Here is a 22,882-nt window from a genome sequence, read left to right as displayed (position 1 = left end):
TAAGGTGGTCAAAATTAATCCTCAGTCCCCCACTACGGCGTGCCTCATAACCGTATCGCGGTTCTGGCTCAAAATCCCAGAATTTTTTTTTTTTGGTCCGAGACCGCCGCAAGCTTCATGTTATGAGCGGCTTTTTTTTTTTTTTCGTCCCGGACGCTCATATCATGGCAGAAGACGCAATCAGGCAGTTATTTAAGCATGTGGAATGTTAAAAATAGTTACGTGAAAATAAACCGACGGTTGTGGAAGTTGAGAAAGCTAGAATACCGAGGCTGCCCCACACACAACCACAGCGGTAGCGGCGTTCGCATGCCCTCCCATGCACGGTTGCGCCTCTAGCGGCGGGCGCTGGCTCTATATGAAACTGAGGCGGCAGTTTCGTGACCAGAAAAGCATGGAAGGACTCTGATGTGACTAAAGCAATCGACGTCCTACCACTCTCTGCAGGAGAGCGGCAAAACACGCGTGATCGTCTTGTAATCTGTCGGGCGTAACCATGTCACCGTTTGCGGCCACGTACTACATACTTTTGTGCAGCGCCGACGCATCCCACAAAGTGTCCGCCTGCGAAGATCATCTGAAACTGCAACTTGAATCTGAAGTTCGCTGCTGTCACCGTCGAGCGTCTCAAGCACTTCAGCAAGGCGACGACGCTTTGCTGCCGCTGTCCCCCGCGCATCCAACGAGAAGCAAGGCGGACTAGAAATACCAGGATCTGTCGCTAAATCGCTGCGAAGCTCGCTCGTATCACCGACGTCAAAAACAGTGGTACCAAAACACCAACTACACTTGGCTGCCGCCATGGAGGTTTTTCCTTCCTCCATGGCTGCCGCCATTGCCGCCGCGCGCGCCGGCTGAAGCAAAATAAAAAGAAAAAGAAATGAGGAGGATATGACGTTTTAAATCATGTGACTTCCTCCGTACTCCGCTTTTCAGGCGAGAGCAGTCCGGACTGCTCCCAGCTGCTCTCGGCGCAGCGAAACTGCTCTTGTTCTACCACTGGATGACGGCTCTCCCACTCCTGTTCGACCACTGAAACACGTCGCCTCTGGAACGAGCACTTTCAGCGTGTTTTTGAGTGCTCCTGTTCTCCCAGTGAAATTCGCCATTAGAATGGGTACGTGTACTATAAAGGGGGCAGTGGGCTTTTACTCTCCGGCGGAGGCTATGCGATGCGGCGGCTCCACGAATGTCGCAAACATGAGCTTCCCCGATAGCCCGAGCGGCGGCGCTGGCGTCGGTTTCAAAGGCGTACTAATTAGGCGAGGTCTGAAGTGGCGAAGGGTAAACGAGACATGTAAAGAGCATTTATGGATTAGTGGTACATGGCAAGGTAAAAAGACGTGGCTGGGAGTAGCTTACCTGTGGACAGGTAGTGATAGCAGGGAAAAAAATAAGGAATTGGTCGATTGCATTAGAAGCGATATTAATGAGTTCAGTAACTCGGGCCAGGTGATATTAGTGGGAGATATGAACGCGCACATGGACGATTTAGACGGATATACTGATTACAACGGCTCTCTAGTGCTGGATTTGTGTGATGAACAGAACCTTATAGTAGTTAACAGGGAGAATAAGTGTCATGGACAGGTAACGTGGCAATGCGGAAACAGGCAGTCATGTATCGACTACGCCTTAGTCTCAGAAATGGTCTACGAACAACTGGACCAAATGATAATAGACGAAAATGGAAAAAATAGCCTGGGAAGCGATCATAGACGTTTAGCATTAAAGTTTGGGAGAGATACCAGCGCAGAACATGAACCAATAGCCTCAGAGTTTTTAAAAATGAATGACGAGCAAATAACAGAGATCGCAAACAACATAGAGAAGAAAATTGAGGCTTTTCCTACAGCAGTCTGGGAATATAAGGAAGTGGTGGAGGTTATGCAGCATGAAATAAGGCGGACACGGCAATACAATTGTTGGATTGGAAAGAGGAAACCACGTAAGTGGTGGAACAAGGAAATTAAACAAGCTATAGAAGAGCGTAAAGAGGCATCTAGGGTTCATCGAGAAGCCAAAAAGTTGGGATTACAAGAAGAAGAGGTGCTCCTTAGATGGAATACGTACCGAGAAAAGAAAAGGGTTGCGAGTGAGCTCGTGCAAGAGAAAATTAAATGCGCAAGTGAACGTTGGGTGCATATAACATTCACAAAAGAGACAAAGGCGCCCCAAAAAGATTCTGGAACCATATAAAAGCACTCGGAGCTCCAACTAGAAACTCGAAAATGGCTATAAGGGATGAAGACGGTAACATCTATGAAGGCGATGATGCGCTGCGGTACATCACAGACGTTATCAGGCATAACTTCGGTACGAGAAAAAGCGTAGTTCAGACAACAGATCCAGCAACAACAGAGAGGCCTGAGAGATCAAAATTCAGCATAGAAAGCTTTTATTGGAAAAAGGCAGCAGAAAATGTCCCTAACAACACGGCAGCAGGACCCGATGAAATCCCAATACAGCTAATCAAAAACCTCGGTCCAAAAAGCAAGGCACTGCTGACTAATGCCATAGAGCAAGTGATTAGAACAAAGAATATTCCCGTTGGATGGCGTGAAAGCAAGATGAATCTTATCTACAAAGGCAAAGGAGATAAGGATAAGACGAGCTCGTACAGGCCAGTTACAGTAACGTCGGTGATATATAGAATGGCAATGCAAGCCATAAAATTAGAACTGTCGAAGTGGGTGGAGGAAAACGGTGTATTGGGGGAACTACAGAATGGGTTCAGGCCAGGCAGACGCTTAGAAGACAATATGTTTGTACTAACTCAGTGCATAGAGATTTCAGTAGCTCAGAAAAGACCTTTATGGATAGCATTTCTAGATATTAAAGGAGCTTATGACAACGTAGACAGGGAATTGTTGTGGGATATTCTTCAATACGAAGGCATAGATGACGATTTCGTGGAGCTGCTGAGGGAGATATATCGAGACAACCAAGTACAAGTGGCATGGGAAGGCCGAAAAGGAAAGGAAATGGTGGGAATTCACCAAGGATTGAAGCAAGGATGCCCTCTGTCACCATTGTTGTTCACGCTTTACGTCAAGGGCATAGAAAGACGACTGGAAAAGAGCGAATTAGGTTTTGATTTATCCTACATGCGTAATGGACAAATGGTGCAACAGAAGATCCCTGGACTGATGTACGCAGACGACATTGTGCTACTAGCGGACAATAAAAAAAGATTTACAGATACTTGCGAATATCTGTGGGAACGCAGCGACAAATCTAGGCCTTAAGTTTAGCACAGAGAAATCAGGGATTATGATCTTTAATGAGCACACGAGTAACTTCGTGGTGTCAATTCAACAGCAAGTAATACCCATAGTGAAGCAATATAAGTACCTCGGCGTACACATAAACGAAGGAAAGAATTACTCAATCAACCACCAAGATAATCTGAAAATAAAGGGGAAGCGGAATGCAGCATTAATGAAACACAGAGCACTGTGGGGCCACAATAAGTATGAGGTGGTGCGTGGAATCTGGAAAGGAGTAATGGTGCCAGCGCTAACATTCGCAAATGCCATTATATGCTTAAAATCGGATATATTGGCGGGTTTGGAAGTTAACCAAAGATCAGTAGGCCGGTTGGCTTTGGGAGCACACGGTAATACGACAAATGAGGCAGTGCATGGAGACATGGGTTGGGCCTCTTTTGAAGTCAGAGAAGCACAAAGCAAAATTAGTTTTGAAGAAAGGCTCAGGAACATGGATGAAAATAAATGGGCGGCTAAAGTGCACAAGTATCTCTACATGAAAAGCGTGGACACAGAATGGAGGAAGAGGTCAAGGAAGTTGGCAACCAAGTACAGGATAATCGAAACTGTAAATAGACAACCAGGGGTCATCAGAAAGAAAGTGAGAGAAATGGAGACCGTGAATTGGATGCAAAGAATGGAAACGAAAAGGACAATGGAGATTTACAAGAATGAGAAGAAAGAAATTAGAAGGGAAAATCTGTACGATAACACAAAGGGCAGTGCCTTGCTATTTGAGGCTCGAGCCGGTTGCCTAAGGACGAAAACATATCGGAACAAATATTCGGAATTAGATGAGACATGTGTATGCTGCAGTAAAGATCCAGAGACCACTCAGCACATCCTAATGGAATGCGACGGGATCCACCCAGCGAGAACCGTAGGTAACGTGCAACTCCCAGAAGCGCTTGGGTTTAAAGTGGAAGGAAACATAAACAGATCAGCCGTAGAGATCAGCAAGAGACGATTAGAGTACTGGTGGAAAAAAAGTAGGGAAAAGATGGATGCGACCTGATCTCTTAAAATCATAGGCAGCGGTACAAGGTAAATTTTTGAAAAAGAAAAATAATGATAGGTATACAAAAATGCAAGATAAAGAACATGTATAGTATACCTGATTAAATCAAGCAGGCTAGGTGACTATTTGTCGCCGCCCCGTTTCAAAGGGGATGCCAATAAATCATCATCATCATCATCATCATGGAACGTGGGTGCGACGGCGCAGCTGCCCAGTGCCCGCCCAGTGCCCGATCATATTAGGTGGAGTTGCTGAGCTGCGTTGTTTTTTCTGTGGACGTCGTCGCCTGGGGTTTTTTTTTTTCCTTCAGTGTTTTTTTTCGCATATAGCCTGCAAGAGATTAGTATGCCTTGCAGTAACTGAGCCATGCCGCAGCATCGACAAAACCACTGTTACGCGCCTGGGTGCCAAACAGGCTATGTTTATGTGAAGGATAGGCCGAAGTTGTCCTTGTTTGGCGTCCCGAAGGATAAAAATAGGCGGAAAGAGTGGGAAATGAACCTCCATAGAACCTCCCCTGGACGACACGAGCGCAGTATGCGAGCTCCATTTCGAGCCACGTTTTGTGCTCAACTCGAACGCAGTTCCTGATCACCGTAAATTGTTTTTCTTTTTATGGTCTAGTTAAATCAGTTAGCGAAGGAAACTGCGAGGAAGGTACACTGGCCTACTTACTGGAAGTTGACTCACTCGAAGCATCAGGTGGCAGAAATGAGTGCAGTCAAACTGCTGCTAGCGCTACTGCCGCAGAAGCCACACAAACGTGGTACCCCAGCATTGCACGGGCCTGCGGGTTTCAAACGACCATAACAAGCACGTGGCCAGAAGCGACTCGAGGCTCACTTACCACATTGCGGACTATGTTGCGCGGAAGTGTATCGTCAATTCCAGCACAAAATGCCAAGAATGCATAAAGCTGCTCACCATGACGCAACCAGGCGAACGTTTTCAACTTGCCCTGCTAACAAACTTCTGTGACCGCGAGGAGGCCTCCTTTATCCCTCCAGTCAGCTGTATGGCTTTGTGAAAATTCTAGAGGATCTTTTCATAGAATGCTTCTATCAGAGTGAGCTACACTCTGGCAGCGTTATGGATATGCTGGAAGTTAAGAGTAAGCTTTAATTTCCTCGAAGTTGGCTGCCATGTGCATGCTCTTAGCCTCACAGCTAAAATAATTAGCTTTTACATTGTCACACGTCTGCATTTTTATGTGAAAGGAATTAACTGTGACAAGGCAGGAAAGTGGCAGAGGGCCAAGCAGCTGAAGTTGAGCCGTTGTACTTGTACAATGGCTCGCTGTACTTCTTGAAAATAAAAGCTTTGTGTCAGCAACAGGCCTGTTAACTTCATTTTGCTTACCCTTATATAACTGTACATAAGCATAGGCTGGAGCCTTTCTCAAGTGAACTAGTTTTCACTTTTTGTTCACGCCTCCCTCCATTTCTTTATGAAAAAAACAAACCTGATTTGATTTAACAAATGTGTGCCGGCGTAATATAATGGTTAATAATAAAGGCTACTGTGAAGCATGGAACAATGAAATATTTAAGTCATATATACATATTCATTTTGGCTAAACAAAGACACAAACCTGGTCAGCATGCCTGATAGTTTTTTTTTTTTGAGCCCAGCTGGGAAGCTTGCACGCGCTGTTTTCTGTCTGACTAAATTTTCCATTAGGTCGACACGGCATGAAACCGTTTTCAAATTTTTTTTACGATTGCCCGATAATTCGGAAAATTCGAAGGCCCCTTCCGCATAAGCAACATCCGTCAGCGACGACCTCTTTGCACAAAAGGTCTAGAGTTAGGATAGGCAGCAAATTGACCAAGAGTTGCCGTCTTGCTTTTCCACAAGGTACTATTATGGCAAATATCATGTGACCTAAACAAATATAGTGCTTGCTAAAGATATGTAAAGACTGTCAAGTATGCCAAAATTAAAAACAAATAAGAGTGTGAACTGCTTCGAACTGAAACCGACAGAAACGCAAGGAAAATCAAAGCTTCTGCAAGCAAAGCTTACATTGAAGTTGCCAGTGGCGCCACCTCTTGCATGCGACGCTGACTGCGTCAGAGGAGCCGCTGAGTAAGCCCACTGCCCCCTTCTAGTACACTGTAGAATGAGGCGCAATCCAGTACACTCTACCAAAACTAGCTCTTTTATGTACCCAGAATGGAGGCCAGTTGAACAGGCGAAGTGAAACTCGCTGTGCATATTTTTTCGCTGCTGCCCATATGATTAATGATGGACCCGCCTATGCACATTGTTATGTTTATAATATTTTCGGTGTTTGTTTGTTTTCGCCAGGATTGCGTTATCTCGCGAGCGCTCACATGAATTCACGGGGAGATTGTTAAGACTGTCAACAACTTCATCTTCGGCGATGCCTTATGTCTTGTGTGGCATGTGCGATCATTTGGATGAATCGTCTTGGTGGCGACGATTGTTGACCCTTTTTGTATATGTAAGTGGTCGGTTGTGCGTGATAAGGAATCGGTTAGTCGCATTAACCTGTGTGTGTGTGTTTATTTGACCAGAAATTTAATTCGCTCCGCGGTAAAGCTTCAGGCTCTTTCTGTGTTCTCAAATTGCGCAATCTGTTCAATCTGTGCGCCCACTATCCCCACGATTCCAAAAAGTCACGTTAGAAACATGACCTTTCCGTTTTCTTGAACAAGTAAGCTGTTGCAGGTTAGAGCTACGGGAAGTCCGCGAGGCAGGTCGAAAAAGTAAGGCGACTGTTGCAATGCACCATGTAGATCGTCAGCGCGTTTGTCAACGCAGGTTATAGGCTGACTTTATTTGAACTTGTGAATCGATAAGTCGCGCAGTGTGTGCTGCTATGAGATGCAGAATATGCAAAGGCACAAACGGAACCGAGATCGAGTTTTCTCAGACATGCAAAATTTTTACAATAATCGGTTCAGGTCAGCCTGCTAGCTGGAACCATGCAGTGCTGATGACATGCTGATTGCAAAATAAACTGCACCACCAGTAAGTTTAGCAACTGCCTTGCGGAATAGATAGCATTACATTTGCTAAATGCGTTGAGCATCGACAAGATCGAACGACCTACAGAACGCCGATTTGCGCACAGCAAGATATGTCAAGGACGGGTGGGCCGGGCCAGGGAAGCTAGAAACCGCCACATCAAACAGGTGGGAGGGCAGGTATAGGTGAATGGCTTTGAAGTCCACGCAGAAACAAATATAGGAATGCTAGGCGCGAGAGAAACCCCGCTTGCACACACGCTTCGTGCACATGAATGACACGTTTCGGCGGTGACAATACGGCGTGTCGCTTTACATTGCTTCAATGCGAATCTCATTATCGTTTAAATTCATCGTGAGATAGGTTCTGCCGGAATCTTTTCAGCCTGTGAATCAGGCACGGCTTTTTCGCTATCTTTCGCATCTCGAGAACGTAATGACATGATATACTGTAATGATGAAGTATGCAATCTAATCCACAAAGCTTTCACGCAGACGGAAGGCAGATGTTGGGATTAACCTGGCATTCCAAGCTGTATGTTTTATTCTTTATTTGCAGAATAGCGTGTGAAGGTAGCTGTAGGCTTCCTATAGTGCCGAGCGTTGGCCGTCCACAGGCAGAAGGCCCTGCAGGGACCGTCTCTCCACGGCACAGACGATGAAGCCTATGAAGAGTGGTGTTCGTCGTACACCAAGCCCGTCTACTGATTGGCGAGCTCCATGGTTTTAGAAGGAACAATGAGCCTTATGGAAAAATGTCATGCTTAGGCCCTATGTAAATGTATTTTCTGATTGTTCTTATTTATTCATTTAGTTTTTAATAAAGCCACTTCTTCACTCACTAACAAACAAACACTGAATTCAACGGCAGCAGGGCTTTCTCGATATGTCTGCTTAGGTTATTCTGCCTTCGAGGCGAAGGTCATTCAAAAGGTATTGGAGCATAAAGAAAGTGGCTTTTCAGGCTAATAAACTGAGTGTAAATCCGGATAATTATACAACGACGCAAGATTAACGAGCCCGCTGAGGGAGGAATAAAATAGTACAGGGGTTGAATAATACAGAGCTCGTGAAAATCCCGAGTTTCGCGAAACTCGGCGCGTCCTGGGGCCGTATTCTGAAACGTTCGCCTAGGCGAAATCAGCGTGCGCGCTGATTGGCTGGTTGAGCAAAATTGAATGACGTTGGGCTCAACCACCCAATCAGCCCATATAATTTTGCTAAAACAGCCAATCAGCGCACGCCTGAAAGCGAAAAAAGAAATTTCGCCTAGGCGAACGTTTCAGAATACGGCCCCTGTATAGCACCCCAGGAGGCAAATGTTTTCCGGGCAATTTGCGGAGTGTGCTTGTACTAAATTTGCTTAATCCTGTGATACTCCATGTATCATGTACACTATACGCTATTTTGGTGCCTCAGAGTTCTCGTTTAAGCATGGAAAACCTAACGCAAAGCCTAAGATACTGTTTTTGATACACTCGAGCGAGTGTTCAGTTGCGGGTACTTCAGAAAAGCAGTTGCTGATTAGTTCATTACGATACTATTTAGATGATAACTCAATCGCTCTTTCGTAGTCATTACGCGCAAGCGTAGATGCCCCGTCTATGAAATCGGCAAAATTGTGTTCGTCGCAACGAGGGAAGCGAGCGCTGTAAGAGGAAGATGCCTGGAGGTGGAGAAGGGAATCGCCGCGTTCGCGTCCTTTCCGTTTGTGATTCGACGCCGCAGAGCTCGCTGTGCATGTTTTCGTGTATAAATGTACTCTGCATGGCGAGAAATAAAGACGACCAAGCTTTTATGGGTTTATTTGGTTTGGAACGGCGTTTTAGCATTACAGTGTTAAAACAGCAGCACCATTGCATGACGTCAGCCTTACAAGCGGAAATACTGTGCCCCGTCCCTGACCCTTCACCCTTTCCCAGTTCCTTAGTTGCAGTTAAAAGAGCCTTTTGGTTTTAAAAAGTTGTCCACGATCATCGGTTTTCACATGTTTCACGCAAGAACACAAAAACAGAAAAATCCTACGTATACGCGAACTGACCCCGACGCACGGAATCTCAAGCATTCGCCCACGACAATATGAAACCACTCATAGGGTTGAAGACTCTAGTGTGACGGCGCAGGGGCTTATACTGGAATGTTCGGATGGAGATGGGTAATTCATCCATCCGGCAACAACGACATATATTTTGTTGCTTTTGCAACAACTTCGGTACTTTATATCTACATTGTATACTGAAAGATTTGGCATAATCCCACGGGCTTTTGCGGTATCGTTTTATTAATGATCTATTCCTGTTTATTCATGCTATACTCACCTCCAGTGGTGTGGCAATGGCGAGCAAAACGAGTGGTGGTAAAATACCAGAAGAAACACTTGTAATGCGTTTGAAATCATATTGCTGAATACTTATTTTATTTCTTAAATAATATTTGCGCCATTTTCTAGGACCTTATAAATTTCTTTAATATAAATGACACTTAATCCAGTGCGAAGGCAAACTTTATTACAGAACTTAAGAAAGGAGAACTGGTACGAAATCAGTCCGTCAAAAACAAGTACTGATGAGATCAGGTTCGCTTTGAGCGCTGTAAATGCCGCACTCGGTAGCCATGCTGTAGAAGACGGAAGACGTGTCTGAAAGCAGCGTTTGCACGGAGTCGAACTCACGAACCATTCCATCTTCGAGCACAAGTATTCTGCAGAGAGATGAAATGAAAAAAAAAAAAAGACGGCGCTCATGATGGTTATTACTTTCATGCATTTGCTACCTATATGTTCTGCTCGAGGTCAATACTGTGTGGAGGATTGCAACGTTAACGAAGAGTTGGTTTGCACCGAGATACATTATACCATACAGGACGTCGAAATAAGACATATCGCAATATACACTCTGCCAAATTGCACCTAATTTGCACAAAAAGAGTTACACGTTACAAAAAAAAAATACAAAAACGTTTCTGTGTCCCTTGTGTCACAGTGACATACATCAATTTCCTTTAAAGTTATTTACCCTAATAATTTTTATTGCGATAGCAATTATATGGACACTCCAAAGCAGATTTCTGCCGTCGCCGTCGCCGTGAGGTTCCGTATGACGTCAATGGAGATGAAATCGTCGCCGATGATAAGTGGTTCTTGAGGGAAAGGGAAAGGTTGGCGCTATCTTCTGCAGCCCTTGAGGGAGCACGGCTCAGCGCCAATTCGAACGCTGTATGTGCGAGTGAAAGGGGGCGAGGGACGCGCCCTTTCACGGGGAGTGAACGCACGGCGGAGAACAAACGCGCGTTCTGCGCCGTGCTCCCTTAAGGGCTGCAGAAGTCGGCGTCTCTTTCCTCCTCTACAATCACCATATATGTAGAACAAACGCGTCTTCTTCCGACTTGCGAAAGGCCGTTGGGGGGGGGGGGGGGGGGGGGGAGGAAGGGAGGCGACGTTTAGCTGCGGCACCCAGTGCCTATTTATATCAGAGGCTCCGGCAACAGTCACCAACGCCGCACGCATTTTTGTGCGAACGCGGGCAAAACGCCGACGGCGTCGACAATAGTTCTGCGTGTTGCCGGTGCTGCTGCATGCCCAAGTTTATACAGCTGATAAAGCTACTATTATTACTCCGTATAGCCCTCTACAAATTTGCTATCGCAATTGATAGTTCACCTTTAAGGTGAAACGCGACAACTTTTTAACCCTCTTATCGCCGGATTCATGGCCGATCCATCACAGTGGATCGGACCAGTTTACTACGGCCTCACCACTGATGTCATGTAGTTCTGATTTCTTGCCTATGAACCTTGCAAGTAATGCATGCAAACATGGTAATAAATCGAATCCACTGCGAAATCTTGCCTGTGTGTGAAATTTCAGCGCGAAGTAGCCAGTGGTTTAGATTAAAAGGACCATGCGTACCTGGCGCTCCTATTTAAGCTAGGCGGCGCTCGGTACATCTAAAATCTAAAATGGGACATGCATATTTAGCACAACAGCAATATCGTCTACGGAAACACCAATAGAAATCAGTAGCATGTAACTTGCGTTGTAACTAGCATGTGCACAAATACTAAGCAGAAGACACATCGACTTGGGCAATCTCGCCCTAACTGCACATGGTCACAAAGTCTCACATTGTCACAAGTGCGCTACATCGATACATCTCCAGAACTGATACACGGCCAACGCGACATAAACACACACAGGCACTCAATGAGTATTATTTTCGTACCGACTGCTTTAAGAATGCATTCTTTCCTTTAGCGATAAGAGAGTGGAAACATCTGAGTGAATTCATTAGTAACAGCACCTCATTAGACACATTTGCTAGTTCAGTGGAAGAACATCTACTCGCCTTACAGCTTTGATTTATTCTACTTTGTTACTGATCTTCATACGCTAGCACTTTAATCTATGTGCTTTTTTACCAACACTTAGGTATTTTAGGATGCATAATATGCATGACTGAGACTTGTTTAGCATGTCCATCACGTATTTTATATCACAAGTGTTTACTAGTTTCTTTCTTGAATTGCTTTGTTTATTTTCTCAGATTTTTCTAGGTTATCGTAAATTGTACCCATATCTTGAATCGGTACGTGATGGCGTGCTTAATTGTGTTGTTTCTTGCAATTATCTGCAATTATTTTGCAATTATCTGTAATTACTTTGCAGTTATCTGCAATTATTTTGCAATTATCTTGCAAAAGCAAGAGCTTTTGCAATAACACTTTTGTGATTATATAATGCATTCATGTTTGCTTTTTTTGTTCGCAAATACTACCATTTGTACTTGCCCTTCTGTTATCATCCCATGAGGGATCGACAGTATGTGAAAATAAATAAATAATATACTAAATAACATTCTGCGATTTAACGCTATATCAGGCAGCAGAAGAGTCTGGCTGTCTCCTGTGCGGTACATGACGGTCACACTGCTGACAGAAACGTCAGGTATGTACGAATCGAGTTCGTATGTGGGTCACATGTGACCATGCCACATGGTAATGTGGGTGATCGCGTTTTCGTCCCACCTGTCGTAGTCGAGGACGGTATGAATGCGGTGAGCGACGGTGAGGAGCGTGCAGTCTGCAAAGGCCTCCCTCAGCGCCACCTGGATCAGGCGGTCTGTGTCGCCGTCCATCTGCGACGTCGCCTCGTCCAGCAAAAGAATCTTGGATCCACGCAAGAGGGCTCTGGCGAGACACACCAGCTGCCGTTGTCCCACACTGCGCGGTGGACAGTTCTAATTATATACTCGATACCTCTCTGTTGAGAGAAGATCGAGGCGCTTTGAACGATGACGTCACAAAGGAATATTCTGATCACACTAATAACAGTTCAGGGTACGCGGGCAACTACCCTTGTTGTAACCTTTACATACTTGAATGCGTGCACATTAAGAGAGCTTAATACTAAGATTACTAGACAGGAGTGTTGCACTTATGTGCGCGTGCGTCGACAATGTGGCCGCGCAGCCAGGATGGCAATGAGGGGAAACACATTGAGTTCTTGCACTTCAGTAATATTGTGGACTCCTAAACCTATCTCGTTCAGGCTCACATTTAATAACTGATTTGTTGTGTACCAATAGTTTGTCTCACTTAGCATCTAACTGCCATTTATAAGCGGTTTAAGAATGCTAATAAATGTTGTTAAAATATATGTGCGCATTGTGACACGATACTAATGAACCCCACCGACATTTTGCGATGCGCCTACTCCGAAGTAATGTGACTTCTGTGGGCGCTTTGCGATAAAATAATTGTTTTGAAGATAAAATACTTGTCTGCCTAAAAAAAAAAGAAACGTTAGGGGGTTTGCACAGGACACAATTACAAGAGAAAAGACATTGAAAAAAAATACATTAGCGTTTCTTAACGAATCAATCGCCTACTATAAAAGAAAAGACCGTGTTAGCCGCCCTATACCAGCGGTAACTTATACGTTTCAAGGTTATTCATCAACGATGTCAGTTTTATATAGAAAACACAGGGAACCCCCAAAGTTAGAAAATGTCAGGGGGACTCCCATCAATGATCAAAATGGGAAAACGAGATATACATCAATCAGTGCTTACGGTAACTTTACAGACAATTTGAAAAAGTAAGGAACAGTGCGAAAAACAAGAAAATATAAGCTGTTTAGTAACACAAAAATGGCAAAAACTTCTGGGGAAAACGCGAGAAATGCGGGAGATGGAAATTCAAGACGATGAGCAACACGAGAACAAGATGAGAGCATGAGCCAACGTTTCGACAAGTGGACTTGTCTTCTTCAAGGCGACACATGCTCTCCTCGGTGCAGTATATATAAGAAGAGTTCTTCTAAAGGGGAGAGAAGGGAAGGCGGGTGGGTGAGGTAACGAGCGAGAGTGTATTAGCAGCGAGGGTGTAGAATTGGAAATAAAGGTATTGCACCACTGATAGTCGGTGGAGGAATTTGAGGCAGCGCCGTGTGTTAGCCGGTTGACGTGTCATTGTAGGCTCCTCTTTTCGTGGAAGCGACCTGGTCGACGGGGAAGGGGGGGGGGGGGGGGGTATCTGCTCCGCTGGAGGTCGGTGAACTATCGTGTCTGACAGAAAGAATAAAAGTAGCGGCAGAAAAATGGTGCTCGTGAAAAAAGAAACGGGAAAGAACGAAAGGAATGAGTGAAAGCAAAGGGAGGTTGGAATATTATTGACAATCGAATAACTAAAAAAAAAAACTGAGCAACTCAATGCAAAGTAACTAAGTTCAAGGCAACAAAATAAGGCATGTGTATGCTACAGCAAAAATCCGGAGACCACTCAGCACATCCTCATGAAAGGCGAAGGGATTCACCCAGTGAGACCCATTGTTAACGTACACCTTCTTAGAAGCGCTTGGATTCGAATTGGACGGAAGCATCAACCGATCAGCAGTCGATATAAGCAAGAGACGTTTAGAGTATTGGTGAAAAAAAAGCAAGGAAGAGTTTGATACGACCGGGTCCGTTGCAGGCATAGGTAGCGGTGTAAGGTAGATAGAGAACTTTTGAGAAAGAGAAAAAAAAAAGATCAAAGAGATGTATACAAAAATGCTAGAATGAAAAACATATGCATAGCATACCTGAGTAACCGAAGCAGGCTAAGGTGACTATTTGTCACCGTCCCGTTTTAAAGGGGATGCCAATAAATCATTATCATCATCATTGCGAACAGCTCCGAGACGCACGTGTTGTCCCGCGAGGGAACTGTGCTGTTCGAAAGCGTCTGAAGTTGGTGTCTTCTGAACGTGCTTGGTCGTGGCGCTATATGTCACTTTTCTCCGCCCAAGGAGGTTTACATAAAACCTCCTTGTCTCCGCCGTCTGGGATGACGGTTGCGATGCGCCTTCGTAGCCGAAGTCGGTTGCGTGTCTGTTGTCAAGATGTGGCGTTTCGTCTTGCAGGTGTACCACAACTTTGCTGGGACCGACTACCACAGTGCATGAGATCTGCATGGTCGTAAAGCGAATAGTCGGATGAACGTAGCGGAGAAGGAAGCGCAGGTGCGGAGCCACTGTCACGACATCGTCGTCCGGTTGTCTTCATTTCATTGTCAATATATGCTACAGTCATAATAATGACTGGCGAGAATCCGCTGTCGCCATGCCTTCTTGGTCATGCTGGTCGCGGCGTCGATCGTCCTTTACATCGCCACCACACAGTCGTCATTGTCGTCCCACAGTCATGTCCACCAAAATTTTGGATGTCCGCATAAGGCTATTCGCTTATTTGACAATCCCCACCTTTGTAGTCACCGTTAAATGCAACCTTGACACAGCGCGTCATATGTCAAGGTAGGTCACTTCCAGCACACAGTTCGCCAATTTCTTCCAAAACCACTTCAGTGCGAAAAGTGCCTAAAACATGGACACATGACGGCCGTGTGTAAAGGCTCAATTTGCTGTGTGCCTCGTGGGCGCGGAACCACACAAAAGGCATTTATCGTGCAACCATCTTCAAGTGGTCGAACTGCCACGGCTCGCATGACGCCACTTAAAAGGCTGCCATCAAATTAAGAAACGTACGCTATCCTCAAAGAAACGGTGAAATATTCGACATGCAGAGACGTGCCACTGGAATTGTGCGGCATCGCCGACGTCGCCACCGACAGTCTTGTAGGCACAGTACGGCTGCTGCGAAGGTGACGTGTACATTCCCAGTAGCTCCCTCCAGCGCCACATGCATCTGAAGTTGAGGGCACGTCGGTGACCGAAGCCAACACGGCTGACTGTTCCGAAGAATGGCCGGCACTATCGTATAGGCACAGGTTGTCAAGGAACCGCAGCATGCTGCCCCTACTCTGACATGCACTAAATGATAATGAGGTATCAATTGCGAATAGACAAGTGCTATGGTCATTAACAAACGTCATCTTTGTACTCTTGGGAAACCAGCACACTACATCTGCTCAAAGTACATGGATGTACACAGAGTGCAGCGCTGCCATTCCTTGAGCAAAGGAGTGTTTCACAGCCTAACACAATTTCGGGCACAGAAAATACAAAAGTAGCCTCACCGATTGTCAGCGCTGAATATTGTGCGATTCTTTCGCACAACTGCCTGGGCAAAGAACTACGAACACTTCAGCATGTTTAGATTTGCACATGTGTTCCGCTCTTCCTGATGTTGTTCTGCTGTGTATTTATCATCTACTTTTATCCTTTTTTGCCCTCTCCCAGCGCATGGTAGGAAACCGTATATTTTCCTTATTCCTCGTTCCCTCTTTCTTGACAATCATCTCCGATAATTTCTGTGTCAACCTTTACTTGTAACAGTGTGTGTCTCGTAATGTTACACTAGGAGCGAGTAGCAACTTCTCACTTTTCAGTCTTTTTGAAATACAGAACACAACTCGATCAAAATACATGCACTGCACAAACCTCCTCTATGCTTTATTTTTGTGCGCGCACTTAGTTCTAATGCATACTATTGCAGCCTGAATACGTCCGTGTAGTACGTTCGTTATTGTATCTCACAGCAATAGCCCCCGTTAGAAAAATCTTGTTACATTTGCTCCGTTACGTATATCATCATCGACAGCTGCAGTGCAGTAGACTGTCAGACCGGCGTCGCGGCCATGGTAAAAAAAGAAAAAAAGGAAAAAAATGGAATAGAAGACACCGGAGATAGTATTCAGCCTGGAGCAGTTATCTTCCCAGAGGTATTGTAAGAACCCACTTCACCACCAGAACCTGTTGCTAAAACTCTTCAGTTTGCTCTTATATTGGAATACGCTTCATTTACGTGTCCATAATACGAAAAAACCTCCTTCGGACACTTCGACAAATGCTGAAAGTGCAATTCATACTGGAAGTACTCCCCCAAAAGAATTACCATGACTCTCTCTGTTATTCGAGTGCATATAGTTTTTCAAATTGTTACATCTTCAGCGGTATGCTACGGCTTCTGCCCTAAATTGCCAGTATTTCTGCTGGAATGACATTGAAAACATGATATTATGGCAATGACTCCACAAAAAGTTTTACGATTTAGCTTGAAACCTTGCTTACCTAAGGTTGCTGCCACCATCTGTGATCTCCAGAAGTAGCCCCCTGACGTCACCGGCGACTACTTTTGTAAGATGTGCTTTCTCGAGCGCTTGCCAGATTTCTCCGTCTGTGTGGGAATTCGTAGGATCCAGGTTCATTCGCAGTGTGCCCCTCACCATGCTTGGGTCCTGGAAGTTTGACAAACAATTTTTCTCAGTGCAGCCCAGCTATAGAAACGAAACGCGTATTTCTACGTAGAAAACAGGGCCCGTACTCGTCTAAAATAAGAACGTTCTATCACAGGAGAGACGTCAGACACTCGCTGCTAAGGCTCATTCACACCGGCGACTGACAGTGGTCGCACGACCAAGTTGGTCGCAAAGCGACCAGTCAAAATGGTCGCTTTTTTTGAAAAGCGACCATTTTGGGCCAGTCGCTCACTGCTCAATTTTTCAGTCGCGCGACCGCAGTCGCAGAGCAGCTGAACCAATCAGATGCGAAGGAACCGGACGTCCGTATATGCAGACACTTATTTTACGCAGGCGATGACATTTAAAGCAGACGTGAACGGCATATCATGAGACATTTCGGTTTAGCGACTCATCGGTCGCATTTGTCAGTGTGAGCATTCGAAGGCTCCTGTTAGGGTATTACATAAGAGCTAGCGTAGACAACAGACAGGAAACGCAGTAGCATTGTCATGTGAGGTGAAGTAATCAAGAAAAATACAACACACAGCACTTACTTTATTAGTTAAGAAATATTGACACGTGTACTTGTTTATCTTTCTCAGGTGACCACGTTTCACCGTCTAACAAGTGTTAACGCTCAGCGCAGGACGCGCCTGCATGTATCAGAAGATTCTCGAATGTTATTGGTGGTTCTATCCGCTGTCTGTTGTCGCCGAACATTGTGTAATCAGATTGCGTGTATGCGTGACGCGAATTGTGTAGTACTTTCGGGAAAATACGCCGGCACCAGCGATTACTCAGGAACCTTCGATGACTCAGCATAAAAGCCGACGCGATTGACCCGCTTATCAGATATCGACAATCACCGACTGTGTTTCGAGTGTAACTTGCTTTTGTGGGCACAGGTTCGCCATTCATAGTTTTGCGACTGTTTTCTTGACCGTCACTCCTACATGACAATATACAAGTGCAAGGTATGTTATACAAAAGGAGATCCTGCAGTCAGAGACTGTATGGCAACCACATCGGGTTCCAAGGCGAATTGGGTTCCATTGGGTTCCAAGTTTACAGCCAAGGCGAATCCGGTGCACCATGGTTGTGTGGCTTCTTTTGAGCTCGTGAGGGATGCGGTATTTCATTTCTGGGCCCCATTATTCATTAAATCCTTGCTTGAATCTTTCCTTGCCTTTCATTGAATCCTTCCCTGTGCATTTTTGTCCTATATTTGTTTCATAGACCCCAGACAAGCACACATAGAAGCTTTTGTTCATTTCTCATTTCTTTCTTACACATCAGATCCAACTCTTCAGTCGTGCGCTTGCAGAGAGAATCCTTCCTTCCTTTCTTCTTTCATTCTTTCATTTATGCACAACCAAATCTTCTCCAAAGAACTACTGCCGACGTCAGGAGGAGGAGAAAACATTTATTTGAAGGAATAAATGGAGTTTACGTCAGGAGGAGGAGAAAAACATTTATTTGAAAGAATAAATGGAGTTTGTGGTGTGAAGCCCACGTGGTTCATGGGACCCATTCAAGCGGACGTGGCTGCCCTCAGTTCAGGGCGCCACAGTCAGTTGCCGCTCTGCGCGCCCTGTTGATCAAACTGAGTTAATCGTCAAGGCTGTCGATGGGCAGCAGCTCCTCCAACCGCTCCACACTCGCTTGGTCTATAGGAAGCAGTCCGGGGATGGTCCGAAATGTCCAGGTAGTGTGTAAAAGCGTTGGCTTCTCAGAGCACCATGGGCAAAGCGCGGGGTATGCCGTTGGGTGCATTTTGTTGAGAATGTGCAAGTAGGGGTACTTGACAGTCTGAATTAAGCACTAGCTGACAGCCTCCTCCTTTGTTAGTTTCTTATGGGGAGGGGAGTGGATCCACCTGAGTTCTTTGTAGTGATTCAAAATGGTCGCATAGCCACACGATACTGGGGTAGGCTCCTGCGGGGCAGGATCATGGAGTGCTCGGTATGTTGTGTATCCTCGAGCCATCCTGACTGCCTCCCGGTCACGGTGTAAGATATATACTCTTTAGGTGAGGACACTCGCCAGACTCGACCGACCAGATAAAGTAGCAAAGGCGCACGCCGATCGGCCCAGTGACGGCAGCGGATACCTATCGGCAGTACGACGCAACTTCAACACAGAAAGCTTTTTATTGGTTTAATCTCCCGTTGTTATAGCAACCGGTGGTTCGCGGGAAATCCGAAATGATTGAGTGACGCACGAAAGTAGGTCACCGGGGAGAGGGCATGCGCGGGTTCCTTGTTGGCGCACGCTCTCGCCTGCGTTCTAACTGAAGTTGCGTCGTTCCGCCGATAGGTATCCGCTGCCGTCACCGCCCCGATAGACGCGCGCCCTTGCTACTTTATCTGGTCGATCGCGTCTACCAAGCAAGCCGAGAAGTGTCCCCACCTAAAGAGTATATATCTTACACCGTGCTCCCGGTTCCCTTCCAGTTCCATGTGACCCGGCGTCCCTATTATGCTATGCCAGATGGGGAGATTTCGTGCATCTAAGGGGTCGGTAGGATCTGGTGTGCCAAGGAGAATACTCATTGCTGCTCGGCCGACTTGCCCATGCAGAAAATTTCGGCAGGCCACCTGGGAATCTGTAAGGATGTTCAGCGACCGTCCCTGGTTGTTGCCGTGGGCAATGGCTAATACGATGGCCATTTCTTCAGCCTCCGTGATGGAGGTGCAGCGAATCGATGCAGTGCTGATTTCGCGATGATGATGGTCGACCACTGTGGCTACAGCCCTATTGCGATTTCCGGTATACACCGCTGCATCTAGATATGTTGTGTTGATCCCATTTGAATTGTCTTTACGAGAGCTTCAATTCGGACCTCCCATCACCCGTGATGAAGTTGCGGGTCCATACTTTTTAAATTTATGACATAATACGGACTGAAAACGGTCCAAGCAGGAGAGGCAGGATACAAAAAGGACAAATATATTCGACCTTGAAAAAAAAAACACGCGTATTGAAAAAAAAAGAACGACACTAAATATGAACGGTGCATGCTCATGCAAAACTGAACGAGATATTGCATGCATAAGAAAAAGTTATGAAGGAAAAAAAGCAACTCGCAACGTTAATATAGCACATCACAGACGGTGCATTCTGACGATCCAAATCACTCATCAGGGGCAAGGAGGAGAGAATCATGTGGCAATGGATTCCAGTCTGCGATCGTATTGGGAAAAATGAATATGTATGAACATTCGCACGAGCAAAAATAGGGTCAATATAGTGTTGATGCCTATGACGAGATTTTTCAAATGATTGTTTAGTTATGTATTCTTGGGGATCAATGCTAGCTATAGTTTAGAAAAAAAAATGTGGTTGATCCCTCTTATATAGGAATCGGTATAGAACACGAAAGTGAAACGTGTCTTCACAGAAGTAGTGTAATGTTTATTGCACATTGATATATAATGTCTATTGGTGTTTTGTGGCTAAAGCGCCCTTAGGCGTTGATGCACCCACGCTGACGCCTGGTGGCATGTCTCCTCCATCACGACTACCAACGTCGATGACCATGAGCAACCGTCGTGCATATGGAAGCTGCACTACGCTGCACACGCTAGCACAACGCGAAAGACGAAGCACGTAACTGACACACTAATACAACGCGCAAGACAAAGCACGTAACTGAATCGTCACCGAGTCAAATCAGCGCGTACAGCGCGTCGTAATTGCAGCCTCCGCGATCAACTTCAGAAACATTTTCAGAGCTAATTGCGGAGGCCACGCTCCGCTGTGCTGAGTACGGTGAACGCCACCTAGGTGGCGTTGGTAGTGCTTCTTGATGCCAGCGTCCCTTCGAATGCTGGCATCGAGGCGTCGTAGTGCTGAGACCACCGAAGCGTTCACTGTCGGTGCGCGTTAGTGTCATAATGCAGTACTTCTCTTTTCTGCTCGTAGGCGGCGGCACCGCCCCGAGCAAGAGCGCGGGTACACGGAGGAGTGTTAGATATATAAGGCGCGTCTGTGTAGCTCTCTGCAAATGCGTTTGTGGCGCAATGGGTTAAACGCTCGGCGATCTATCGTCGCGGACCGAGAGGTCGTGGGTTCGATTTCCAAATTTTGCATGTTTGTGGAACTTTTTTTTCTGGTTTCTTTCTTTGTATTATGTTCGTGTACATTGTAAGAACGTCATTCCGTATTTCCGTATGACGTATTTCCGTGACGCAAATACGTCAGTGAAGTCTTGGTGGACCCCGGCATAAAACACTTTCGTGTTAATATAAGTGACTAAGAAACCTAGCAATCCTTCTGCATTATTTTAAGCATTCCAGTTTTGCTTCCTGAAACATAGCAGACTGAGTCTCTGCGTCTGTGGCGGTTAAATATAAAACGAGCTGCTAATCCTTGAATGTTTTCTATTTTTTCTCTATCTACCGTTGTGTGAGGGTCCCATAGAATACTTGCGTGCTCGAGAGATGGTCTTACCATGGCTTTGTACGCCTTGTTTTTAGCTCGTTTGATAATCTTCTTAATTTGCGTTTTAAATGCCCAATATTTTATGAGCTGGAGAGCATATGTTATCAATGCGCGTGGTCCAGTTCAGCCTGGATGTAATCGTAATCCCTAAATACTTATATTCCTCTACTTGTTTGATAACGCTGCCGTTTATGTTATACGAAAACGCTAGTTTGTTTCTTTTATTAGTAAGAGGCATCTGTACTGTTTTTTCAAGATTAATAACCATGTCCCACTTAGCACAACATTCTGCCAGTAATTTTAGATTCACGTTAAACTCAATATGACTAGAAACAGAATTGATGGTTTTAAAAATGACACAGTTGTAGGCAAACAATTTAACTGAAACAGTTGATTTGACAGATTCGGCGATATCATTGATATAGATGTTGAACAAGACCGGTCCTATTACAGAACCTTAGGGTACTCCCGAGTAAACATCTAAATTTCTATAGCACGAGCCGTCTATATCTACATATTGTTTTCTGTTAGTCAAATAAGATATAACCCAGTTGTTATTTCGGAAGGTATACCAATTGTTTTCATCTTTAGGATTAGTTTATTGTGAGACACCCTGTCAAAAGCTTTGGAAAAGGCCAAAAATATTATGTCCACCTGACCAATCATATCTAGAACTTTAGCAAATTCAATAATAGTTGTTATTATTGGCGTGTTAGTAGAAAAGCCCCATCGGAACCCATGCTGTGCATTGTGTATGGTATTGTGTTCATCCAAAAAAGTTGTCGCAGTTTCACCTGAAAGGTGAAGCATCAATTGCGATAGCAAATTTGAAGACAGCTATACGGAGTAATGATAGCAGCTTTATCAGCTGTATAAACTTGGACATGCAGCAGCACCGGCAACACGCAGAACTGTTGTCGACGCCGTCGGCGTTTTGCCCGCGTTCGCTCAAAATGCTTGCGGCGTTGGTGACTGTTGCCGGAGCCTCTGATATAAATAGGCACTTGGTGCCGCAGCTAAACGTCGCCTCCCTTCCCTCCCCCTCCCCCCCACGGCCTTTCGTGCGTCGGAAGAAGGCACGTTTGCTCTACATATATGGTGATTGTAGAGGAGGAAAGAGACGCCTACTTCTGCAGCCCTTAAGGGAGCACAGAGCATAACGCGCGTTTGTTCTCCGCCGTGCGTTCACTCCCCGTGAAAGCGCGCGTCCCTCGCGCCCTTTCACTCGCACATACAGCGTTCGGCGCGCGGCGACGATTTCACCTCCATTGACGTCATACGGAACCTCACGGCGACGGCGACGGCGACGCCGACGGCAGAAATCTGCTTTTGAGTGTCCATATAATTGCTATCGCAATAAAAGTTATTTAAATATTTCAGCAGAATATGCTCTAACACCTTGCAAGAAATACATGTAAGGGAAATTGGTCGACGATTACTAATTTCTACCGGGCTACCTTTCTTAAAAACCAGAACAACATGAG

The 22,882-nt window shown here is 45.5% G+C and overlaps 1 protein-coding gene across 1 annotated transcript in view; it reads right to left on the bottom strand.

Moving 5' to 3' along the window:
- Positions 1 to 9,771: 9,771 nt before the first annotated feature.
- The window catches only part of LOC119466370 (ATP-binding cassette sub-family C member 2-like), an 87,759-nt gene continuing 74,648 nt past the window's right edge, over positions 9,772 to 22,882 (bottom strand). The window contains 3 exon segments of the mRNA XM_037726881.2: positions 9,772 to 9,980; positions 12,303 to 12,497; positions 16,786 to 16,952. Coding sequence (XP_037582809.2) covers positions 9,830 to 9,980; positions 12,303 to 12,497; positions 16,786 to 16,952 — 513 coding nt within the window. The 3' untranslated portion in view covers positions 9,772 to 9,829.

Source organism: Dermacentor silvarum, chromosome 10, assembly GCF_013339745.2.
Source record: "Dermacentor silvarum isolate Dsil-2018 chromosome 10, BIME_Dsil_1.4, whole genome shotgun sequence".
NCBI classification, from domain to species: Eukaryota; Metazoa; Arthropoda; class Arachnida; order Ixodida; family Ixodidae; genus Dermacentor; species Dermacentor silvarum.
Note: the sequence above shows the minus strand (reverse complement) of the source record. Positions and strands in the feature narration are given on the sequence as shown.